Genomic DNA, 23,009 nt, shown 5'->3' on the forward strand with positions numbered 1-23,009 from the left:
ATGGAAAGGTGCTCACAAGTGAGGAGAGTGTACAGAGGAGATGGAAGGAGTACTTTGAAGAGCTGATGAATGAGGAAAATGAGAGGGAAAGAAGTGTTGAAGGGGAAAAAACAGAAAAAAAAACAGAAAGTAGATAAGATTAGAAAGGATGAAGTCAGGAAGGCTTTGAAGAGAATGAAAAGTGGAAAGGCGGTTGGTCCTGATGACTTCCCGGTGGAGGTCTGGAAGTGTCTAGGAGAGGCGGCAGTGGAATTTTTAAATAGTTTGTTTAACAGGGTTTTAGAGAGTGAGAAGATGCCTGAGGAATGGAGAAGAAGTGTATTAGTGCCGATCTTTAAGAATAAGGGTGATGTGCAGAGTTGCAGCAACTATAGGGGGATAAAGTTGATGAGCCATACAATGAAGCTATGGGAAAGAGTAGTGGAAGCTAGGTTAAGGAAGGTAGTGGAAATTTGTGAGCAGCAGTATGGCTTCATGCCCAGAAAGAGCACAACAGATGCAATTTTTGCTCTGAGAATGTTGATAGAGAAGTATAGGGAGGGTCAGAGCGAGTTGCACTGTGTGTTTGTAGACTTGGAGAAAGCATATGACAGGGTGCCAAGAGAAGAGCTGTGGTACTGTATGAGGAAGTCAAGGGGTAGCAGAGAAGTATGCCAGAGTGGTGCAGGACATATATGAGAGGAGCAGGACAGTGGTGAGGTGGACAGAGGAGTTCAAAGTGGAGGTGGGACTGCATCAGGGATCTGAGCCCCTTCCTGTTTGCTATGGTGATGGACCAGTTGTCAGAGGAGGTCAGACAGGAGTCTCCTTGGACAATGATGTTTGCAGATGACATTGTGATCTGTAGTGAGAGCAGGGAGCAGGTGGAGGAAAACCTGGAGAGGTGGAGGTTTGCGCTGGAGAGAAGAGGAATGAAAGTCAGTCGTAGTTAGACTGAGTATATGTGTGTAAATGAAAGGGAGGGAAGTGGAACAGTAAGATTACAGGGTGAAGAGGTGAAGAAGGTAAAGGAGTTTAAGTACTTGGGGTCAACAGTCCAGAGTAATGGAGAGTGTGGGAAAGAGGTAAAGAAGCGAGTGCAGGCAGGTTGGAATGGGTGGAGAAAGGTGTCGGGAGTTCTGTGATAGAAAAACATCAGCGAGAATCAAGGGGAAGGTGTACAGGACAGTGGTGAGACCAGCCATGCTGTACAGTTTAGAGGCAGTGTCACTGAGGAAGAGACAGGAGTCAGAACTGGAGGTAGCAGAGCTGAAGATGTTGAGGTTCTCTTTGGGAGCGACACGGTTGGACAGGATTAGGAACGAGTACATCAGAGGGACGGCTCATGTTGGACGTTTGGGGGACAAAGTTAGGGAGGCCAGATTAAGATGGTTTGGACATGTCCAGAGGAGGGAGAGTGAGTATATTGGTAGGAGAATGTTGGACATGGAGCTGCCAGGCAGGAGGCAAAGGGGAAGGCCAAAGAGGAGGTATATGGATGTAATCAATGAGGATATGAAGCTAGTGGGTGCAAGTGTTGAGGATGCAGAAGATGGGATAGGTGGAGAGAGATGATTCGCTGTGGCCACCCCTGAAGAGAAAAGCCGAAAGAAGAAGAAGAATAGTAACTTTTGGGCCTATTCCCATTAAGATGATCAGTGGAACAGACACGTTTTTTGCATGTGGTTTAAATTCAGCCATGTGGTTCTGTTGATTGAACAAGTGAACACCTGTTCATGCCTTTTAATTGGAATAAAGTTGTCATGCAAAGAAATGGTTGGAAGTAATTTAAAATAAACAAAAAAGTTTTTTATACTTTTTAGTATAATTGTTTTTCTTGTGAAAAAAATTTATTTGGCAGGTACAGCGAATCAAATTCACCACAACTTTCAGTAGGCGAACTTGTAGATTGGTGATCTTGTGACTCTGTAAAAGAAATAGAGATCACCTCTCTCAAAGCCAAAAGCACTTTATTTACATATTTGACTTTCACACAGTTCTGTTTAACAACCTCCTGATAGCTGCACCATTGGAATTTAGCTCTTGCTTCATCTGTAGACAATCCACAGCAAACACTATAGTGCTTGTCATCGTGTTGATCACTAACTAGCCGAGCCCACTCTCTGCTGAAACTCAGGATAATCGTGTTGTATAGCATGGGTCCATTTCATTTTGGAACTTTCAGTCCAGTGTTTCCTGTCCTCATTGCGTCTACATCATTAGCGTCAATAATATACCATTGACGTTTGCAAGAGAAAAGAGATTGATCCTCTTTTATGTTTTGGTGCTAACAAAACTGACTCTTACATCATAGTTTAAGTTTTACTGTCCCAAAATTTCCTCAATGACTACCCCAATGACCGTGACCTCCCCAAAAATCCCTCCAACGACTACTCTTCTAAATTAAAGAACAGACATATACCAAAATAGATAACAGAATAAAAAATGTTGCCTGTCAGCTGTATTATACTGTTGCTTTTTTAAATGTAATCGTATTTGGTTTGTGATGTCCCAAATACACGATTCTGGCCGGCTGTAATCGAAACATGTCTGTTCAGTTACTGCATAGACATCATTGTGTGGAAAAACCTGATTAACTTCCTGTCCTCTGAGTATGGCTTTATGAGCAATAGGACAAATTTTCTTCAATTTAAGTGGGGAGTACAAAACATTCAAGATCAGTACAGATAAACTCATTTTAAAACTGATTTTCCCCCATATGACACATTATATATGAACATAAATAGCAACAGTCTGAAATAGATACACATTTTTGTGTATCTGATGTACCATCATGCAAGTTGCTAATTGTGCCCCTTCTCCTTTAAGCAAATTAATAAAGACATGTCTGTGCAGCTCAGAGGAGGATTAGAGGCTTAAAACTAGGCGGGTCGATGAGAGGTTGACACGCAGCAATAACACATTAAAAAGGAGGAAGCACACGGATAGAAAGGTTGCATACAGTGGTTTTTTTGTGCGAAGCTCCTGGCATCAACGAGGAAGTGCAGTGCAGTAACTGCGCCTGTGTTACTATTATACAGTACACAGACGCGTCGCGCTGGAGCATGCTCAAAACCTGAAGATGCCTCCTAAAAGAGTGTTTCCTAGGCAGGAATCGCTCCTGCTCCCCGCCGTCGTCAACCCATTCTGCCTGGACTTTAAACTGACCAAAAGCGACAAAATCAAAGTGAGTGCAGCTTTTGTTTCTTGTCTTTACTCTTACTTACGCAACATCTGCCGGCTGACGAGGTAACGGAAACGCACAGAGGGGTGTTATCGCTATCTAATACTATCTATACATCGCTGCTTATGCATACACATGCACCGTGCACGTGTTAATCCAGCAAAACGGCTGGCTGTTTAGATGTATGAGTTTTATACAGGAGGAACAGTGCGCAAATATTATAAATGTTGGTGCGCACGAGCCTTCTCCCACTCCAGCTGTAGGAAAGGCGTATCCTTGGTCAGTGCACTCGATCAGCTGTGTGCTTGAATGTGACTTGGGTTTTTAACCCAGCAGAAAAGTTATCATTATGCCACAGAAAAATCACATGAAGTTACTTACATTTTTAAACATGTAAGAGGATACGTGTTAAAGGTACAAAAGGAAAAACAGTTCAGTATTTATTTCTTAGATTGCATGATTCATTCATTTTCACGTGTAATTTTTACACGCAGATGCAATTTTTAGATATTTATTTACAGCACTAGGGTTCAAATGAACAATTCCTTCACATATTGTTTGTATACTGCATACACTTACAACTGACTTTAATATGATCGCATGTGCACCTGCTTATTTATCCAATTGTCTCATGGCAGAATGAAGATACAGATCAAAATCTTTAGTTAATGTTCTGTTGGTACCAGACAGGCTGGTTAGAGTATTTTAGAAACTTCTGGAATTTTCATACATAATAGTCAAAAGGGTTTACACGAATAAATGATGTGGGAAAAAAAAGACAGTTCTTGTTTAGGAGGAAGCTTAGATGAGAATGACCAGACTGGTTCTCATTGACAGAGATACTACAGTATGTCAAATAACCACTATTTACACCCGTGGTGAGCAGAAAAGCATCTTGAAGTGATGCTCAAGTACACACTTGAGATTTGTTTCATTCTTTTGCTTAAAAAAATCCAATAATACTGCGTCTACAGTACTGCTTTAGTCCTCTTATGAACCATATGCTTCACTTCAAGTCAGTCCAAAATCTGTATATTCCAGCCATTATCTACTGTTATAATAAACAACAGACTGCCTTATTTGTTTCGTATTTTGTGTATTCATGTGTTCAGTGTTTTCTTCTGGGAATCATCCTCGTGCCGCTGCGCTGTGTCTTCCTCTTCCTGGTTCTTATGGTAGCATGGCTCGTTTCCTCCCTAATCACGTTCAAGCGTCCTCTCAAAGGAGAATTGGAACCTTTTACAGGATGGAGGAGGTAAGTGTCATTGTACAAGCACTGATCATGTGACAGCAGTAAAGGTTATTAAGGTTATTATGGAAGTGTTTGTACTGTATATAATAAATAAAAGCCTTTTTTGTTTAAAATATGTAAATGCTATTTCCATAAGATAGTCGTCCAGTCAAGGGGATATTGTTGGACAGGAAAGAAAGCACTGCATAAAGATAGTAAGAGATAGACAGGAAAAAAAGCATTGTTTTGCTGTGTGAAAAGTATTCCCACATATACAGTATGTGTATCCAGAATGGAATTGCCCAAAAAGACAGAGGATGTAATTCCAAGTGTACTTCAATCATTCTTGTGAATATTAATTGTCAGATCTGAACAGTGTTTTTTCCATATCTGATATTGAAATTAATGAATAGAGCTTTAAATGCAACTTTTACAATGTCCGTGAACAGCCTGTATACGTATTGACTCAAATCATGAAAGTACCCAGGAAAGTACAGAGGATGCAACTGTATGCAGAGAAACATAAAACAAAAAAGAATAAGCAAGAACTAGGAACACAAACTGTAAATATACTGTATACACAGTGTGACTGACTAGAAATGAGACATAGTGCCTAATGCACTAATGCATAATACATGAAGAAAGGGAAGGGAAACAAAGTTCAACTAACAAACATACATTCTGAAAACCATGATGTGTGTCGAAAGGGGTTATTCGTGGAAGGGTGTCATTTCATCGAAATGTGTAAGTACTGCTCCCACATTCTTGGCATATTATTTCCAAAGTAGTCCATGAGGTGGTGTGAGTTTTGGCAGTCAGAGAGTTTTGCTGCTTATAATTTATTCCAAAAAAGTTTTTGATTATGCAGCTAATACAATGACTATCCTTGTGAACAGCCTAATCCTCTGATTAGCATCTCTATATTATGACGTATATCAAAATAAGGATCTGTGTTTGTGAAGTTCCCAAACTCTAAGCACACAATAAAAAAAAATAAAAATGTATAAGTTTAAGGGGCATTTTCTCTAATAGCAATATCAACCTACTGATCTACAGTTGAACCGACTGCTGCTTATGTGAATGCAGTGCATTGTACAAGCAGAGGAAGTAATGCGTTTCCTTTTGATATGATATGATTAATCAAATGATGCCCGGTGGGGTGAAGCTCTGTCTTTGACTTTTTGTCTAGCAAACAAATTTGGCCAGTGAGTTGCAGGCAGATTGAAAGTGAGTAGGTGAGAATCAGACATAAATATAGAATTCAGTGAAATGACAGAAATCACAAGCAACTAAACAAAACCAGATCCATCCAATTAAAACCAAGATCAACATTTTATACTCAGAAATACAGACACAGGAATGTGAAAGATTTTGCAAGACAGAATGGTTAGTGCTAGTAGTGTCTGACAGTGCAGTTAGTTTAGAAGCTCACATTTTACACGTTATGAAGGTTTCTACTCTCAGATATTTATTCTTTAAATATGTTTATTCTTTTTAATATTTGATATAATTCAGTCCACTTGTGTGTATGATTGCATGTATAGTGCTTAAGGTGAGTGAAAGTGCTTAAGGTGATTGGAAGGTTGTGAGTTCCAGTCCCAAAGTAACTAAGCTATTGCCACTATTGGGCCCTTGAGCATGGCCCTTAACCCTCAATTGCTTAGTTGTGTTAATGAGATAAATGTTGCTCTGAATAAAGGTGTCTGCCAAATGCTGTAAATGTGCATGACCTTGTGTGTGTTTGTGTAGATTTATGTGTCACAGAGTGATGGCGGTTCTGGGCCAGCTGTGTTTCTTTGCCATGGGCTTTCGTGTCATAGTCAAGGGGAAACAAGCAACTAGCAAAGATGCTCCGATTCTGGCTGTGGCTCCTCATTCTTCATTCTTTGACTCTATTACCTGCATCGTATCAGGCATGCCTTCTGTGGTATCCCGCACTGAGAATCTACTTCCTCCCATGTTCGGACGTAAGTATTTGTTTCTCATGTCCGTACTTTGAATATGGAATAAAGCTATTTATAAACCTAAATCTGTTAGCACACAAAGCCTACATCATGAATGGGATTATAAATCTGATTTCTTTACCCGTCACATTTGGGATCTAATTGAAATGTAATTAGTGGTGATTGCTATGCAAAGCATCACTATTACTATTCCTCATACTTCCGTACAAAATTTTGTCCGCTAACTAGTCCCGCACCGTTTGTCGTAGACCAATGAATGAGGTATCAAATCGTTCAAATTGTTCGGGAAAGATGTGCTATGAATTTTATAAGCGATCGGAATTACATTATTCCCAATATTCCCGATCGAACGCCCCAAAAATCACGTGACACCCCCCTGGGAATTATGGGAAATAGCAAAATTATGGGTAATCGAAAAATGTCTGCGACATACACATATCAAAACACTCAGCACAATGTGGGGAAATGCGTCACGGACGAGTTTTGCCACGGCAAGCACCATTCACATTTTCTTCAGGAAATGTACATGTCTAGCCTGGTTAAACAATGCTTCAGGGACCAGAACTGTTTTCCGAGTAACTGATCTTTCACTACAGAAAATATATTAAATAATTTGCTTAAACATCGTAACGTTACCCGTCAAATGGGGTACATATTATTTATGTGTATTTTTTTTACCACAGTGCTGTTGAATGCTCAATCTGACTAGTTGCATGGTAATCATTTTCTTTAACAGCAACAGATTACAGGTTTATATTAATGAGCTTGTTCTAATAGGTCATCATTTCTATAATAACAAAAACTCATGCATAATCAGTGATTCATTGATCATTAAAGTTTTCTCTAACAAGACATTTATTTAGCAGCATTTTTGGGAGAAGTCTGCAGTATCAGCACTATAGAACCACCAATATTTTAATTAATTAATTAAATGCCAGTGGAAAACACTTCTGCAGCTCTGAGTGGTGCCACTTCACGTCTGATAGCATCACTCCGAGTAATAAGCAGCAAAGTTTTATTCCTTATATACCTGACTTAAAGCCAGAAAAAGAGTGAGAGTGAGAATAACTGTTTTGAAGTTGAAGTGGTGGAAGGTTGTGTTAGGGTTTGATCGTTTGAGCTGTGTTAGGGTTTGATTTTATACAGAATTTATGCACAAGATTTTTGCATGTTCATGCAGTTAGGAGTTTGTACATGTGTTTATGTATGTGCATGCATTTAGGATTTCTGCGCTGCCTGCAGCCTGTTGTCGTCTCACGGGAAGATCCAGACTCACGCAAAAACACAATCATACACATCACCGAGCGGGCCAGATCAGAAGGCCGCTGGCCACAGGTCAGAATAAATACTAAATACTATAAGTATTTTTTTATATATGTGAGGAATATGAGGTAACTGATTTCATAGCCTGTTTTTAAATGGGCATTTCAAAGTTGAGTCTGTGTGTTATGTAAGCAGGAAGTTGCTGAGAAATACCTTGGAGAGTTTTACTTCCTCTATAAGAATAAAGAATGCTTGGCTTTTCCATGTTATAAAACAGCATAAGTGACGGTTGTAATTAAATAACTAAATGAATTGTTAGTATGAAAATATGCATTGTGTGTGGATTTAGCAAATTAAAATGGAATGATTCTGATAAAAAAAGTAAGCAAAGTTTTAGTACATAAATCATATTTCTAATTCCACACAAACTTTATCTACAATGTTTTTCAGTTGCTGATTTTCCCGGAAGGAACTTGCACAAACAGATCTTGTCTCATTACTTTCAAACAAGGTAAGAAAACACACTATTTTCTTATTTATAAATTTTTGCAAGTCATTCTTAAGTATGTCTATAAGTACAAGTATGTGTAAACAAATAAATAAAATTCAATTTTAATATACTCTGATTAAATTAAATTAAATAAAATTAATAAATATACAAAATAAATAAAATAATAAATACATACTCGCATACATTTTAATGTAATCAATTTATGTTTAATTAATTAAATTTACTTTTAAAAAAAGGGCCAGCTTACACAACTATAGTTGAAGTTAATCCTCTTTTAGATTTCTTCAGCATTGCAGATAGTCAGTTCAAAATGCTTTGAATGATTGAATTTAGTCTGGGGCCATATCAACTACAGAATTGTGATTGATTAAATGAGATCATGCTACACTGCAGGATAAATAGGACACCGTAATGTAGAGCACAGTCTGATCAATACATACTGCTGGCACACATTTACCAGAGCAACATAGAATTTTATCATTTTATCCAATGATGACACAGCAGTAATGACAGGGTTAGCTATGGTGTGTTTTTGTACACTTTTATATAAACAGGGGGTTGTGGATCGAGTGTGGATGTGTGCAGAGAGAGAGAGAGAGCAAAAGAGAGAGAGACTTAGTTTTCTTTTTGTTTTCAGGTGCTTTCTTACCAGGAGTCCCTGTTCAACCAGTGCTTATCAGATACCCCAATAAACTGGTAAGGTTCATGCGTTTACTGTCCTGATGATTCCACTCAAGATGTTCAGACTACATACCACATTCAAAAGCCCATGCTTTGAGAAAAAAAAGCAGTGTTCTTGTTATGACGTAAAGAAGTCTGTTTATTGATAAATCATAAATTAATTAACTGTCACACATGTGCTTCGCTGTTCCATACTGCCCAGTTCCTGAAGTATCATTTACATTTCTGGCAATTGGCAGACGCTCTTATCTAGAGCGAAAGTCAATTTATTTCATTTTATACAACTGAGCAATTGAGGGCTCAGGGACCCATCAGTGGCAGCTTGGTGGACCTGGGATTCAAGCTGACAACCTTCCTATCAGTAGCCCAACACCTTAACCACTAAGTTATCACATATTATATACGTTACAATGAGCATAATGTGTATGAGCAGTGTATGGTGATTTAGTCAGCTAGTTAAGAACGTTAATACAGACGAAGAGAAATGAACGAGTTTCCAATGTAGCACATCATGTTTGCAAGCTTGATCTAAAAAATCTATAAGCCGAGCAATTTCAGCTAGGAGATCTGGATATGGAATATTTTTCCTGTGATGTTTCCTAAATTTCACTTTGAACAGTTACAATGCCATTGCAAATATGATCTAGGCCCAAATAGAATGTGAACACTAACATTGCTAATAATTAAAAATTAGGGGGAAATTACACAGAATAAATGTCATGTTTAATACCAGTCTGTTCTTCTGCTCTTTAGGACACAGTAACATGGACATGGCAAGGTCCTGCATTGTAAGTGTAACTTCAAGACCTGTCTTAACATAATATGCCCTACTGCTCAGCTCTAGGCATAAAAAAATATCCTCTCAAAGTGTTGCCATAACTGGGATGTATTTCGGCCCTCTAATGAGCTCTGAGCATAACTTTCCGGTCCTAATGTCCAGGGAATAATTCTCACTGGACAGGCAACACAAGCATTTTCCTATTTTGTGTGTTTCTGGTATGTATAAATACAGACCTGGAAAAATGACGTATTCAAAGTAGGGATGCCACAATACTCAATATAATATTGAACCGTTCGGTACAACCTCCACGGTTCAGTACGCGTATGTGAACCACTGTTTTTCGGTTTTTCCTTAAAACAATAATTTCAAAGCTTTTATTTTGAGATAATTTCCTCAAAAGTTATTTTTTGTCCAGGTTATGCCCATACCTGCTTGAAATCCATACATCACTACAGACTTCCTGGGAAAACTCAAACTGAAAACTATTGAGTCAATATTTGTGTTTAATGTTGAATATATAGTTTGGTTTTAATTCCTTCTTAAGGAAGAGTAGTAACATCATCACTGCTTCCTGTTTCAGCCGGACCCTGGTTCTCCTCACCCTGTGTCAGTTGTATACAACGGTGGAAATTGAGGTTATACATCTTTGAGTCTACTTTCTGTTTTAGCTTCTGTTGCAGATCTGCTTTCTATTAAAGCTTTGTGCAAACCTTATCAGAACACATATATTCAACTAAAATTTATACTAATTGAAGATTTCTTCAAAGATAGCTAGCTAGAAAAAGACTAATCAGTACACATATAGGGTCATTGTACATTTTAATTTATCTAAAATTTATATTGAATATATTGTTGAATGTTGACTGTTTAATGAAAGTTGAGTAAGTTTCATGTAAACATGTGAATGTTCTGTGTACAGCATGTATGATCACTTATAAGTATGCTTATGTTTTTGTCTTTTAGTTCCTTGCTCCATATATTCCCAATGAGGAAGAGAAAAATAACCCCATAAAATTTGCACAGTCTGTGAGGAGTCAAATGGCAAAGTAAGCAACAATATAAAGTACAAGTTTGCACTGGATCCATGGATCTGTACTGTACTATTGGTATCTCCACAGGATTAAGACAGTACTGATGAATTTCTTTGGTTTGACAGGGCTCTGGGTGTACCTGAAACAGATCACACGTTTGAGGACTGTCGACTAATGATCACAGCGGGGCAGTTGACTCTACCCATGGAGGCGGGGCTAGTGGAGTTCACCAAGATTAGCAGGAAGCTTAAGTATAGCACAGTATTTACTGCTTTCTCTGTACCACTTAAAATTGGATATAATTTGGCATTATAATGCCTTGGGTTAATATAAAATTGGGACACATTTAAGTGAATATACTGAATTTATACATGGGTATTACCCCAAACAAAGCATTAATGTTAAGTCAGGACCTCTATAACCATGCACAAGTTATGATCATCACTAAACAGAAACCAGCATTCTGTAGGTAAAATACCATAAGCACTTATTCATTTCCTAATAAACAGAGAAATAAATAAACAATAAATAGCTACACAGCTACTAGTACAACCTTCTTTTATTTGTTTTTTTAATTTCCTGATTATCTCTTAAATGAGACAAATACAAAGAAAACCAGAACCCACAGAGGACATCTTTAATCTTTAACATTTAAAGAAAGAATTAATTGTCCATTGTAAAGTGAACACAGTATATACATACACTATATATTTTACAGATTTAATCAGCTTGCTAGTTAGCATTAGCTAATATGTATATACACTCTACTCCTAATGCTAACAAACTAGCTAATGGGAGCTAATCTGACAGGATTTCTGAAGGGACTGTAAACCCTCGTACACCCCTGTTTATACAGTACACTGAATATTTTCATTGCTAACTCTAGCCAGCAAGCTAAATCGGGGTAATTTGACAGGATTCCTAAGGGGACTGAAGGGCCATGTACATCACTGTTCATATAATATACTGCTGACACTAGCCAACTTGCTAATGGGAGCTAATCTGACAGGACATTTGAGGGGAATGAGTACTGTACTGTTTATTATACATTGAGATTATTTCCATGAGTCCAAAAGTAAATACATTTTGTTTTAATTCTTTTAACTTCCCTCAGTCTGAAATGGGACAACATGCATAAGGAACTGGAGAATTTTGCTACCATCGCTAAATCGTGCAAAGGAGGTCGAATCAGCATAGAGGAGTTTGCTGGTTTTCTCAAGATGCCCATCAGCCCTGTGCTTCAGGAGCTCTTTGCACTTTTTGACAGAGTATGTTTCTGTGTGTGTGTGTGTGTGTGTTTACTTTATAAATATAAGTACTATCATCCAGTTACATCTTAAATTGCAAAATTGTATATATCATATATATCTCGAAAGTATTGACAATACTGAATCTGTTCACTGAGACAGAAATACTTTACTAAGACTTATCATGTTACACCACAGGATGGAGACGGCACCGTTGATTTTAGAGAATATGTCATTGGTATGACAGTGTTGTGTCGACCAGCGAACACAGAAGAAGTCATCCAGACAGCATTTAAGGTACATGCCCACTCCTTACATGTATTTGATCAAAAATTTGGTTAGACAAAACTTCCCAGGTTTGTTGTCACTGGGTAACCATCAGACTTTGTACGTTTGAAATACCAATTAGATTAGTGTAAAGTTAAAGAAGATGGATATCTGATGTTTTCTCAGTACAGTAACTCTGTGTGGTGTTTGGCCTCAGCTTTTTGATGTAGATGATGACAACAGCATCACTCGAGATGAGTTTGCCAGTCTGCTGCGCTCCACTCTCGGGGTCTGCGACCTTGACGTCACCAACCTCTTTAATGAGATTGATATCGATGGATCAGATCACATCACATACGGTGAGTATATGGTTTATATAGTGCAAAAGTTTGCACCCTCATTGGCTTTTTTATTTTTAGGTCTGTATTTCTAAACTCTGTAATTTCCCTCTGTTCAAAATGGGGGACTAACTCTTTACATTTACAATTTGTCAAAAACTGATAATCTTTTACAACATACAGTCTAAATCTTACAAAAAGAAAGAGAGCCTTTATTTTAATGCATACAAGTGCATTGCAGAAAAAATGTATGTTAATTTATTTACATTAAATTAATATCTAGTGAATTAATAAATATTTGAAAAGATTTATTTTAACAATCTAGATATAATCTTATCTAATTAGAAAACATAAAAAATATTAAAAAATACTGTTTGAAAAATACCAAGTCTCTTGAGGATCTGAGAATGACCAAAACCCACAGACACTTAGCTTCCTTCATTTAACTTCTGCTTTGCATCATTTTGTATGTTTTGCTGCAATACCAGTGATCAAAGTGTCATAAACCTTAAGAAAATCAGTGGTAGTGTATATAATGTATATTGTATATTTAACATGCTATAACAAAGATTTTTCTTTCGTCATCTTTTCATTAGATGAGTTCCTCGCCTTCGCTTACACCCACCCCGAGTATGCTAAACTCTTCACAACATACATTGAGCTCCAGCGTTACCAGTGCGGAGTGGAAATGGGAGAAGGACCCATCTCTAGCCTCACTTCCTCCTCTACACTTCCTTCCAGTGAGCAACAGGATGAATGTAACCCAGACAAGAAAGATGACTAAGTACTATCTTTCACAGGCAAATCAGATTTCTGCTGGCCTTTTTTGGGGGAGGGAATTTGAAAAACAGCCACTGTTCAGGTTTAACTCCTGTGTGTTAACTCCCTCTTATGTGCCTCCGCAGCATCCAAAGAAATTACAATGGATTTGGTTTGAATTAATATATATACATATTTGCTTTCATCATTTTTATGTTACTTTCTGCTTAACTGTTATTAAAAACACACAAAAAACGGTGAGTTTATGCATCTTGCTGCTTGATTACAAAACTTAGACTTTTTGTGATCCAGAGCTGCACAGTTATTTCTCATTACATAAAGAAAACTTTAATGGTACAAAGTTTACAACTTGTTCTTTGAACACTGCTAATGTCTGATAATGACTTACCTGATAAAGACATTTTATTCACAGCAACAATATATTTACTTTATGTTTCACAGGTGAAAAATATATCATCTTTTGATCTTGTTGAATATATTAACACTGACTGATAAAATTTTAATATCACTTTTATATGAAATAGATTTGGGCAATTTCATGCAATGAATTTTGATATGTTCTATGTTTATTTCTTCTTGTATGTTTTGCACTCAGTTGAGAAGATTAATGAAACTTTAGTCCTTCATTCCTTACTCTTGTACACTGAGTTTTACTGTAGTTACTAAATAATTAATCATTAATAAATACCTGATAAATATGCATTAAGGTGAATTAGTAGATAGATAGCCGTGCAGATATGAAACACAGTTGTGGATTTAACCATATTTACATCAACACTTACATTACAGTACACATAGGCAAACTGGCAGTAGATAATAAATCTTGTGAGTCTAGAAAAAAGTCTTAATAGTGGTATTAGTGCAGTGTGTCACACACACACAGTGAGAAGTGAGCTCCAATTCTGAGAGTTAACCCTTCTTACCTGTACACTGCTCTTCCATAAAATTAGTCAGGACAATGTTTGTTTCAGTGTGAGGCATTTTTACCTCTGTTGGGATAACCTTACATCCAAAAGAATCTTCCCACGGCCAGGGACTTCTTATTCATGTTTTTAGAAATTACGGCCTTCCAGAACACATTGTGTCAGACTGTGTCAAGGATATGAAAGGCCTTCTACGAATGTCTTGGAATAAATGTGAGCCTTGGCTATCATCCCGAATCCAATGGTCAGGTGGAGAGGCTAAATCAAGAATTAGGCCGTTATCTCAGAGTTTAGTGCAATCAGGAACAACTCAGGTGGAGTGAGTTCCTCCCATGGGCCGTATACATTCAGAACTCCCTCACTCACTCGTCCACAGGCCTCACAGCTTTCATTGTGTTGTTCTTTTAACCCTCTTTGTTCCCCTGGTCCGGTGAGCCCTCTGACGTCCTGGCTGTTGATGACTGGTTCCAAAAGAGCAGAGATGCATGTTCGCCTCCAACAGTCTATTTGTATACAAAGGTTACAAGCCAATTTCCATAGACGTCCACATCCAGCATACTAGTTTTTGATCATCCACCAAAAACCTTAAGTTAAAATTACCATGCATACAACTCAGGAGATACATTGGACCTTTTAAAATTGTGTGACAAATCAACCCTGTTACATATCGCCTGCAACTTCCCCCAGACTATGGCATCTCTCCCTCCTTCCACACCTCCCTCCTCAAACCTGCCCACGCCTCCACTCGCTCAAAGAACCCTGACACCATGCCTCCACCAACACAGGAGATCGAGTACATGAAATTCTGGACTCCCGGAGAAGAGGGCACCTCCAATATCTGGTAGGTTGGGAGGGGTATGGTGCAGGAGAGAGGTCCTGGGTCAATGCTAATGATATGCTAGACCCCTCCATTTCAGCCTTAGTCACCTACACCTCCCTTACTTCCATAGACACCATCCTGAACAACCCACCCTACAACCCCAAGGTCACCCCAGAAGGAGAACACCATCGGAAGGTGTTTATAGGAGGGGTTCCGTAAGAACTCCATCACCAAGTCCCCCTGCAACCCACCAGAGGGAGCCCTCTGGTGGGTATTGAACAATTTTCGGATCACTTCCGGTCATTAGGGACATTTAAACTAGCATCTTCATTCGTTCTACACAAAGTTTTGTTAGTTTACTCTACTCTACAGAGCTGTTCTTTGTTTCTCTGCCATTGCTTATCTGTTTTTCGACCCTGTTCTTTGTTTGTTGGATTGCTCATCTTTTGGATTGTGTTTTGGTACTTTTTTTGTGATTTTTTCATTTTGTTTTGGATTGTTTTCTCTGCTTATTAAACTGTGCAAATGGATTCTACACCTTCTGACTTCATCACAGTATCTAAATGACCATGTGTTCTACCTAATGTCTTTTTTCCCTCCCTCCTTTTTACCCTCTGCCTCTCTTACTGCTTAGGGGCCTTGGTGTGGAAAATTTGTACTTGCATTCATATTAAAAAGAGTTAGCATTCTCCATTCTCTTAAAGTCTCACTCCCCGTGGTTAAAATAGGCCAGTTTATAAGCTTGTAAGAGGTTACTAGTTACAGTTACTTTTTTTTTAATCACACCGCTTATGTTACAATAAAACTAGATTATAGACAATAACACCAGTTATAATGATTTCATTTGTCTTCAGATGTACCAGACAAACAGATTGAAACATAAATAGAAGATTTTGTGGAAATCTGGTGGAGGCTAAAAATATTTAATGTGTTTATTCTGCAGTCCTCCACCAGGTGACACCAGAAACCCATTTTACATGTGTATGTACACACACCTTTTGTCTTTGGGTCGTCTGTGTATTTGTGCACGTGTGTGTGTGTGTGTCATCATCAATCTTTCAAAGTCATTTACAAAGGCAATATGTTGAAAAAGGTTACAAAGCAAAGCGAGCATGTCACGTGGCTGTAATTTATCCAGAGCCTATAAAAACCAAAAGTATTTATCTTTATGTACATGTTGAAACTTCTCTCTGGTTGAATGGTAGGTCAAAAGTATAGAGAATGTTTTATGGTGGATAATGAGATGTTTTGGAAGATAAAAACGTGTTGTGAATCAGAAAATGTGTAAATCATCCTCTGTTTCCTTCTGTAGACTGGTTTAGAGTTTAGATTAAGCATGTAATACTTAAACAAACATGAGGAAAATCCGGAAAAGTCGTAATAATGAAAACGTATACAAATACTTAACTTTTTGAGGACAAACTTGATGATAGTTAAATGATGTTATCTTCTGTTTTCTGTGGCTTGTTTTTATTGTAACATATACAGTGCATTCACTTCACTAGGAGAAAACTAAGAGGTACATATCCTGAGATTGGGAAATGATATGTTTCTGTGTTATTTACAAATATTGCTCTTAGAATGAAAAATTCTGCAATATAAAAAGTTCTGACATCTGTTGGAAATAAATGTTCAATGAAGTTAATTGAATATGTGAATATTTTTCATGAGTCAGAAGCTCCTAACGAGCAAGTCAGAGGCATTTATGGAAAGGAAAAACTCTCTAAGACGATATAAGGAAGAAACCTTGAGAGGAACCAGACTCAACAGGGAACTCCTCCTCATCTAGGTGACACTGGAGAGTGTGTCACTTTCTGCAACTGTATTTAATCAAGTGGAATTGGAGCTTTATTACCAGGGGCAAAATATATGCATTAGTATCAGCATGATTTCTGAATTCATTGAAATTTTAACATAAATTCCTTTCTGCTTAAGCCATAAAATGTTCAGTGACAGAGACGCAAACACAAAACTGACCACGGCGATTGAGCATAGCACAAATTCTACAAGGAATCCATCGGTCTATCCATTTTCTGTACCACTTATCCCACACAGGGTTTTGAGGAACTTGGAGCCTATCCCAAAGGACTCAGGGAGTGCTAGCAGGGTGCCAACCTATCACAAGGCACACTCACACACATATTCAAATATTACAGACAATTTAGAGATGCAAATCAGCCAGAGGAAGCCCCAGAAGCATGAGAAGAACTTGCAAACTCCACACAAACACATTCGGCAGATTTGGAAATCCTAAATGTGGTGTAAGGGAAAAGTGCTAACCACTAAGCCACCGTGTCACCTATTACAAGTCTATCACAGGTTAAATCAAATCTGAATCATTAAATTGTGTGATAAAATTTTTATATTACACTGATTTGGGTAGCCAAAATAAATAGAGGTATTTGGAGATAACGACAAAAGGCTGGACAGTCAATTTGTTACCATGCCGTACTGTCCATCAGAATAACACGAAAGATAATGATTGAAAGAAAGATAGTGATTGAGCATGTAGTATATGTATAATAAATGATTTTCTCAAAATTATCTCATGTACAATATTAATTTCCTGGGTCAATAATGATGATGGCGGTGTCCTACAGAAGACTGATGCTCTCCCTTGTAAGGCCCTGCTGGATGAATGATGGCACGCAGCTCACTTCATTAAATCCCTGCTGTTCGGTACACTGTGATCACCAGCTGTGATTTCCACCGTCAATTTGTTGTAACCTTTTCAGACAAAAAAAACCCCATTTCATTGTAACCACAATTGATGAGATGGCATATAATCAATTAAATAACATTGTTGCCTCTTTCTCCCACCTTCCCCTCTATTTCTCAGCGCTTTCCCTTTATATTGCTGGACCCATTTTGGAGCAGCCTCAGGTTAAAGCTGTCTAGTCAAATCGTAAACAATCAATGTCACTAATTAGGTTTGATTTGCACCAACCAAATGAGGATTGGATAAAGGGGTCTGGACAAGCTGGTGTCTGTGTATACAGATGTAGTGGAGACTGATCCGATGCTCTTCTAAAGAAAGGTCAACGCCATCAAGAAGGCAGTTAATTGACAAGTTGCCAAATAGTAGCCAGTTAATCATATTCACCCTGCAAGTACAGGAGATGTTGCATGCTTCCATTGCTTTCTCATTTATTTGTGTTCAGTTGGGAATCCAAGAATGAATTATTATTTTTATCCAATTATTATAAATTTAATGTTGTGGAATGTCCAAACTAATTATTTCCTGTCACTTAAACTAGCCACAGCATCCATTGTCATTTTATTTCTCTCTTGAAATTAATGTGATAAAAATGTGATTTTCTGTTTTGGAAAGTTGGACACTCCTTTAAAAATATTACACAAACACATCACATCATTACAACATCACAAAATCACCATCACCAGTTGGTCAGTTGAGACCTGGTTCGGTGGTTGGTGTGGAGCTGGACTCTCTCGAGGAAGTAGTGGAGAGGAGGACACTAAACAAAATGCTGTCCATCATGGCCAACCCCGACCACCCACTGCACATAGTTTTCTGCAAACAGAGGAGTGTGTTCAGTGGAAGACTTCTGTCGCAAAGCTGCTCAACAGACAGACTTAGGAAATCCTTTGTTCCAAGAGCCATTTGGTTCTTCAACACCTCTCTGCAGGGACATGGTAACTTGGTCTTGGAGATCTAGGCTAAGCCTTGTCTGCTATATACATCACAGTGTTATATGTATAACTCTCTCATCTGTTAGATACAGGGTCTGCTCAGTTACTCTCATTATTGCATATCTTGCCATTACAATCAGACTCAATTTCATTGACACTTTCATGCTGCTCATGCCGTATTTGAACAATTAATACTATTTGCACTGTCACTTTGTTACATATGAAATTGCACATCAAGGGCTGCACTGCAATTAACCTCATTTCTCTTATTTGTGTTTTCCACCCTTCCGTTTTAAAACGTGATTCAGATATATTCTTCTTATATATCTTGTAGTTTTTGTTCTTAGCATTGCACTAGCAACTTCTGGTCAGTTATCATTACCCTGTGTATACTGACTATATGTAAGATATACAGTGTGCAGTCTACAACCTGTCTTTGTGTTACTGTCTCTATTGCTGCTGGATATCTGGAATTTCCTTCAGGATCAATAAAGTATCTATCTATCTATCTATCTATCTATCTATCTATCTATCTATCTATCTATCTATCTATCTATCTATCTATCTATCTATCTATCTATCTATCTATCTATCTATCTATCTATGTCAGTGATTGTATTTTTATGTGAAGCATCCATTATGTATTCTGAAAGGTTTTAAATTTTGGTCCATTGCAATTGTGGAATTGGAATTATTTAATATTGTGTTCAATTGATCTAAATACACGCTGTATTTAAATGTATGTAAATATATGCTGTAAGTCACCTAATACTGTCACCTCCTATTCAGATTTGGATTTTTTTTTTTTAGAAAACATTTCCTGCTCAATCTGAATGATGTATTTGTGTTTATTTATAATCCCTATTTTATATAATGCATATGCTCGACAGTGTTGTGTTAACTAAAAGCATAAATGCAATATAAGGTGGTGGTAAGTAAATGTGTAACACACCACATATTAGTTCAGTACTTTGAGCATCACTGTTTGCAACACTATGAATTCTCGCAGCAATGTGTCACATTTCTGTGTGTTTCAGTGGGTGTGTATTTTCTATACTGTACTGTATGGCTGCCATACCCCAGCCACCCACAGCTTCCCCAACCCCAGCCCTCTTGAGTAAGCACAACTTGTAGCACTCTTTGATCTGAGGAAAAAGTCTTGGCCTTGGGCAAAAGGGACAATAACGGTACCTCCCGGAGGGTGAAACACAAACACAGGACAGCCCTTCCTCGAAAACTCTGGACGACACCGTGCTGATTCTTACAGACCTTTTCTTCTAAGGAAAGAGCAAGGAAATATTTATGCAATCGTGGCTGAAATCGAAGCAACTCCCAGACACAGAAGAGCAAGCTAGCCTGCAAAAGAGTTGAAAAGGTCATTGTTCATGTTTGCGGTTTTCTACTTGCGTCTTTGTCTCCAATATTTTCAGAGAGATCCAGAGAAGTATTTTCTGTGATTTCTTAATTTAATTACATTTCCAATTTGTTGTACAAAAATGCACTATACAGAGACATTACTTGGATGAATTTTAAGATATTCCAGAGTAGGAGAGAATAACCAGCAATAAGGAGTAAAGTGGTAATAAAATGTTTTAGCGAAAGCTCTGTACTTTTCTTTCTCCAATCCTGACCTCATGAGGATTCTGTACACATGTATTCATGTGTTCAGCCCAACCTTAACCTTCAAAAGTCTCTCAGTGATGCAGGGTCATACATATGCAGGTACATAAGTTATTCTCTATGACAATATTCAAAGCAAAGGTAAAATAGCTATATCTTTTAAAGTACAAATATAAGGTCAGTAGAGAGGTCAGCTTTCCTTCTCCTTTAGCTCTGTCATCTGATGATGATTCACTTCTCAAATCGGGAACTTAACGTGATACCAAGACTCATAAAGCCAGGCACAGGGTTAAACTTAACACTAGCTGTGCATACTCATTGTTTAGTCATTTTTTCAGTTAATGCACATTAAATTCTCGAATCAGACTTGTCTTGCAGCCAGCACTATGGCCAAACCAATCTCAGGTTAATATTACCACAGTTCTGGTGCATGGTTGTTTCTATAGTAACAGCTATATAGAGCTAGCTTATAGATGTTTATAACATAAGTGAAAATAGGAACTAATTTGTTTCAGTCACTAGTTATATCTAAAAAGATATTGTGTAAAATACGCAATGCCGATGTAATTCTTCGTAAATATCTTTGTATAAGAAGAATGATAAATTTGTTTAAGAGGAATATAATCATTTGGAAGAGGCTGCTGTTAAAAAAGTCTGTGTCAAGCCTTTTGTTGTTGCTGTTTTTTCTCCTTTGACGTTATCAGCATGTGCCATCATCTTTTACTCATTACTTAAATGTACTTATCAATATGACAACTTTGGGATTATATGATTATAAAGGACAATAATGCAATGAAATAAAATCTTTTGATACGGGAAACTGTAATAAGAAACAGAATAACTCTAATTTGAAGAAATATATGAATAGTATTAAATGACTTTAACCTTCGATGTAGAATCACTAGATTAAAAATATACTGATGGAAAAATATATATATATATCAAATCACACCTAGTTTCCTGCTAATAAACCTACAGGGGACCTTTTGTTGGGTCTGTCTTTCTCTTGTCTTTTGCAGATCATGTTTGTGCAAGCAGAGACACGTGGATGAATTAACAATGACGTACATATCGAGCAGTGTTTTTGCAGCTTTGTATGTTGGTAGTCAAGGAAAAGAACGGTATTTGTGTAACCTACAATACTAATTCCCTTCTGAATAGCCTTCTGAGCTCTCTTTTCTCTTTAATTCACATAATCACATCAATTCCCTACCCTGTATCATGTGTAGGATTGAAATGAGATAATTGCCAACATATACACTATACTATAAGCACACTGATGTCATTCTGTCATACAGTGTAATACGTGTTATCATTATGACATTGTCATTTAATTAGATTTTTTTAAAAATGTGTATTTAACCATAATGAAGTAACTAATGATAATAATCTAATTTTGTAGGCCATTTATATAATCTGAAACATCCAAATAAACTTGGTTTGGACAATGAGACGCTGTTTGTATGTAAGGTGAAGAGTTCAGTATGTTCTCAAGGCAAACGAAAGGCATCTTTATTTTTCCTGGATTTTTTGTTTTTCAGAAATACATGTCATTAACTGTAATGTTTATTGCTTTTAATTACTGATGATTTTACTTGAACGTCGGGATTTGATCGTGTGGTTTTCACATATCCATTCAAATATGCACTGTTTATGCTTCGGACCACACGTGTGTTGTATCAGGGTAACACTGATCAGTTTAAACAAAACCTGCAGATGATTTGATTGGCAGTATGACATGGCTGAATGATGGTGTGATGTGTCTGATGAACTAAAGCAAAGTGTAGCACAGATTTACCTTTTAGAGAGGTGTTTAGACCATTCACTAAACTGGAAAAGCTATTAAAATGTAAAAAAAAAGAAAAATAAAGAGGTACTTAATCGGAGCAACAAAGATATTTCGAACTTAATATTGTTTCAGAAAATATGTGAAGACTTTAGCCTAGAAGAAATACTGTTGGATTGTGTCGTCAATTTTATCCCATTAGAAATCTGCATATACTGTATGTCTTAAACAATCAGATTTACAAGATTTCAATTTAATTCCATATCAGTGAAGCTCTAGGAAAATGTACGGAAGGGAATCCCTTGCTTAACTTCGCTTAACCTCAAGCTATGTATCTTTTCATTCAACTTGAGTTTGTTCTGGCATGGTACAGTAATAATATACACTGTTTACTGTTTCCTGTTTCTTTGGCTGATTCGGCAAACCTGCGATTTTGATCTGAAAGGCCTCTGAAAGTAATGTAATTTAAAGAAAGAAAAACAAACACAGGTCTGCTCTTTGTTTAGCCTAATGATCAACCTTTCACACAGTGCCCCAAGGCTCTCCAACACCTGCCATGTATCCTCTCACTGAACCAGTGTCAAGGATTTTATAGCATTTTATCTCCTGAAAAACAGAAACTTCTCACAAACCTCCTCTTGTCTTTATTTTGGCCATGCTTAGCTTTTATCATTAAACCTGCCTTTTCTATAATTCTGTGGTTGGACGATACATAGAAGAAACATGAGATAAACTTGACAATGTTCTTAACAAGCTAACATTTACCAAAATGTTTAGTTGCATGTACACTACAGGCTCCTTAAGGCATATATATATTAGATACATCCCACCTATCAAACATAGGCAAAAGGCAATATGTAATCTCTATAAACTTTGTATTTGAAAAGTCATAAAATGTATGTTCGCTCAATTTTGATGTTCACCATCTCTGTCATGACGAAGTAGGATGATG

The 23,009-nt window shown here is 37.4% G+C and overlaps 1 protein-coding gene across 1 annotated transcript; it reads left to right on the plus strand.

The window, feature by feature from the left end:
- Window positions 1-2,891: 2,891 nt before the first annotated feature.
- lpcat2 (lysophosphatidylcholine acyltransferase 2) lies at window positions 2,892-13,959 on the plus strand. The gene is made up of 14 exons (XM_058382117.1): window positions 2,892-3,166; window positions 4,276-4,418; window positions 6,144-6,361; window positions 7,581-7,693; window positions 8,072-8,132; window positions 8,770-8,828; window positions 9,567-9,601; window positions 10,175-10,229; window positions 10,558-10,640; window positions 10,751-10,876; window positions 11,740-11,893; window positions 12,071-12,169; window positions 12,357-12,498; window positions 13,074-13,959. Exons 1-14 carry the CDS (start codon window positions 3,062-3,064, stop codon window positions 13,259-13,261), a joined length of 1,581 nt encoding a protein of 526 aa, XP_058238100.1. The 5' UTR covers window positions 2,892-3,061; the 3' UTR covers window positions 13,262-13,959.
- The last annotated feature ends 9,050 nt before the right edge of the window (window positions 13,960-23,009 follow it).

Source organism: Hemibagrus wyckioides, linkage group LG27, assembly GCF_019097595.1.
Source record: "Hemibagrus wyckioides isolate EC202008001 linkage group LG27, SWU_Hwy_1.0, whole genome shotgun sequence".
NCBI lineage: Eukaryota > Metazoa > Chordata > Actinopteri > Siluriformes > Bagridae > Hemibagrus > Hemibagrus wyckioides.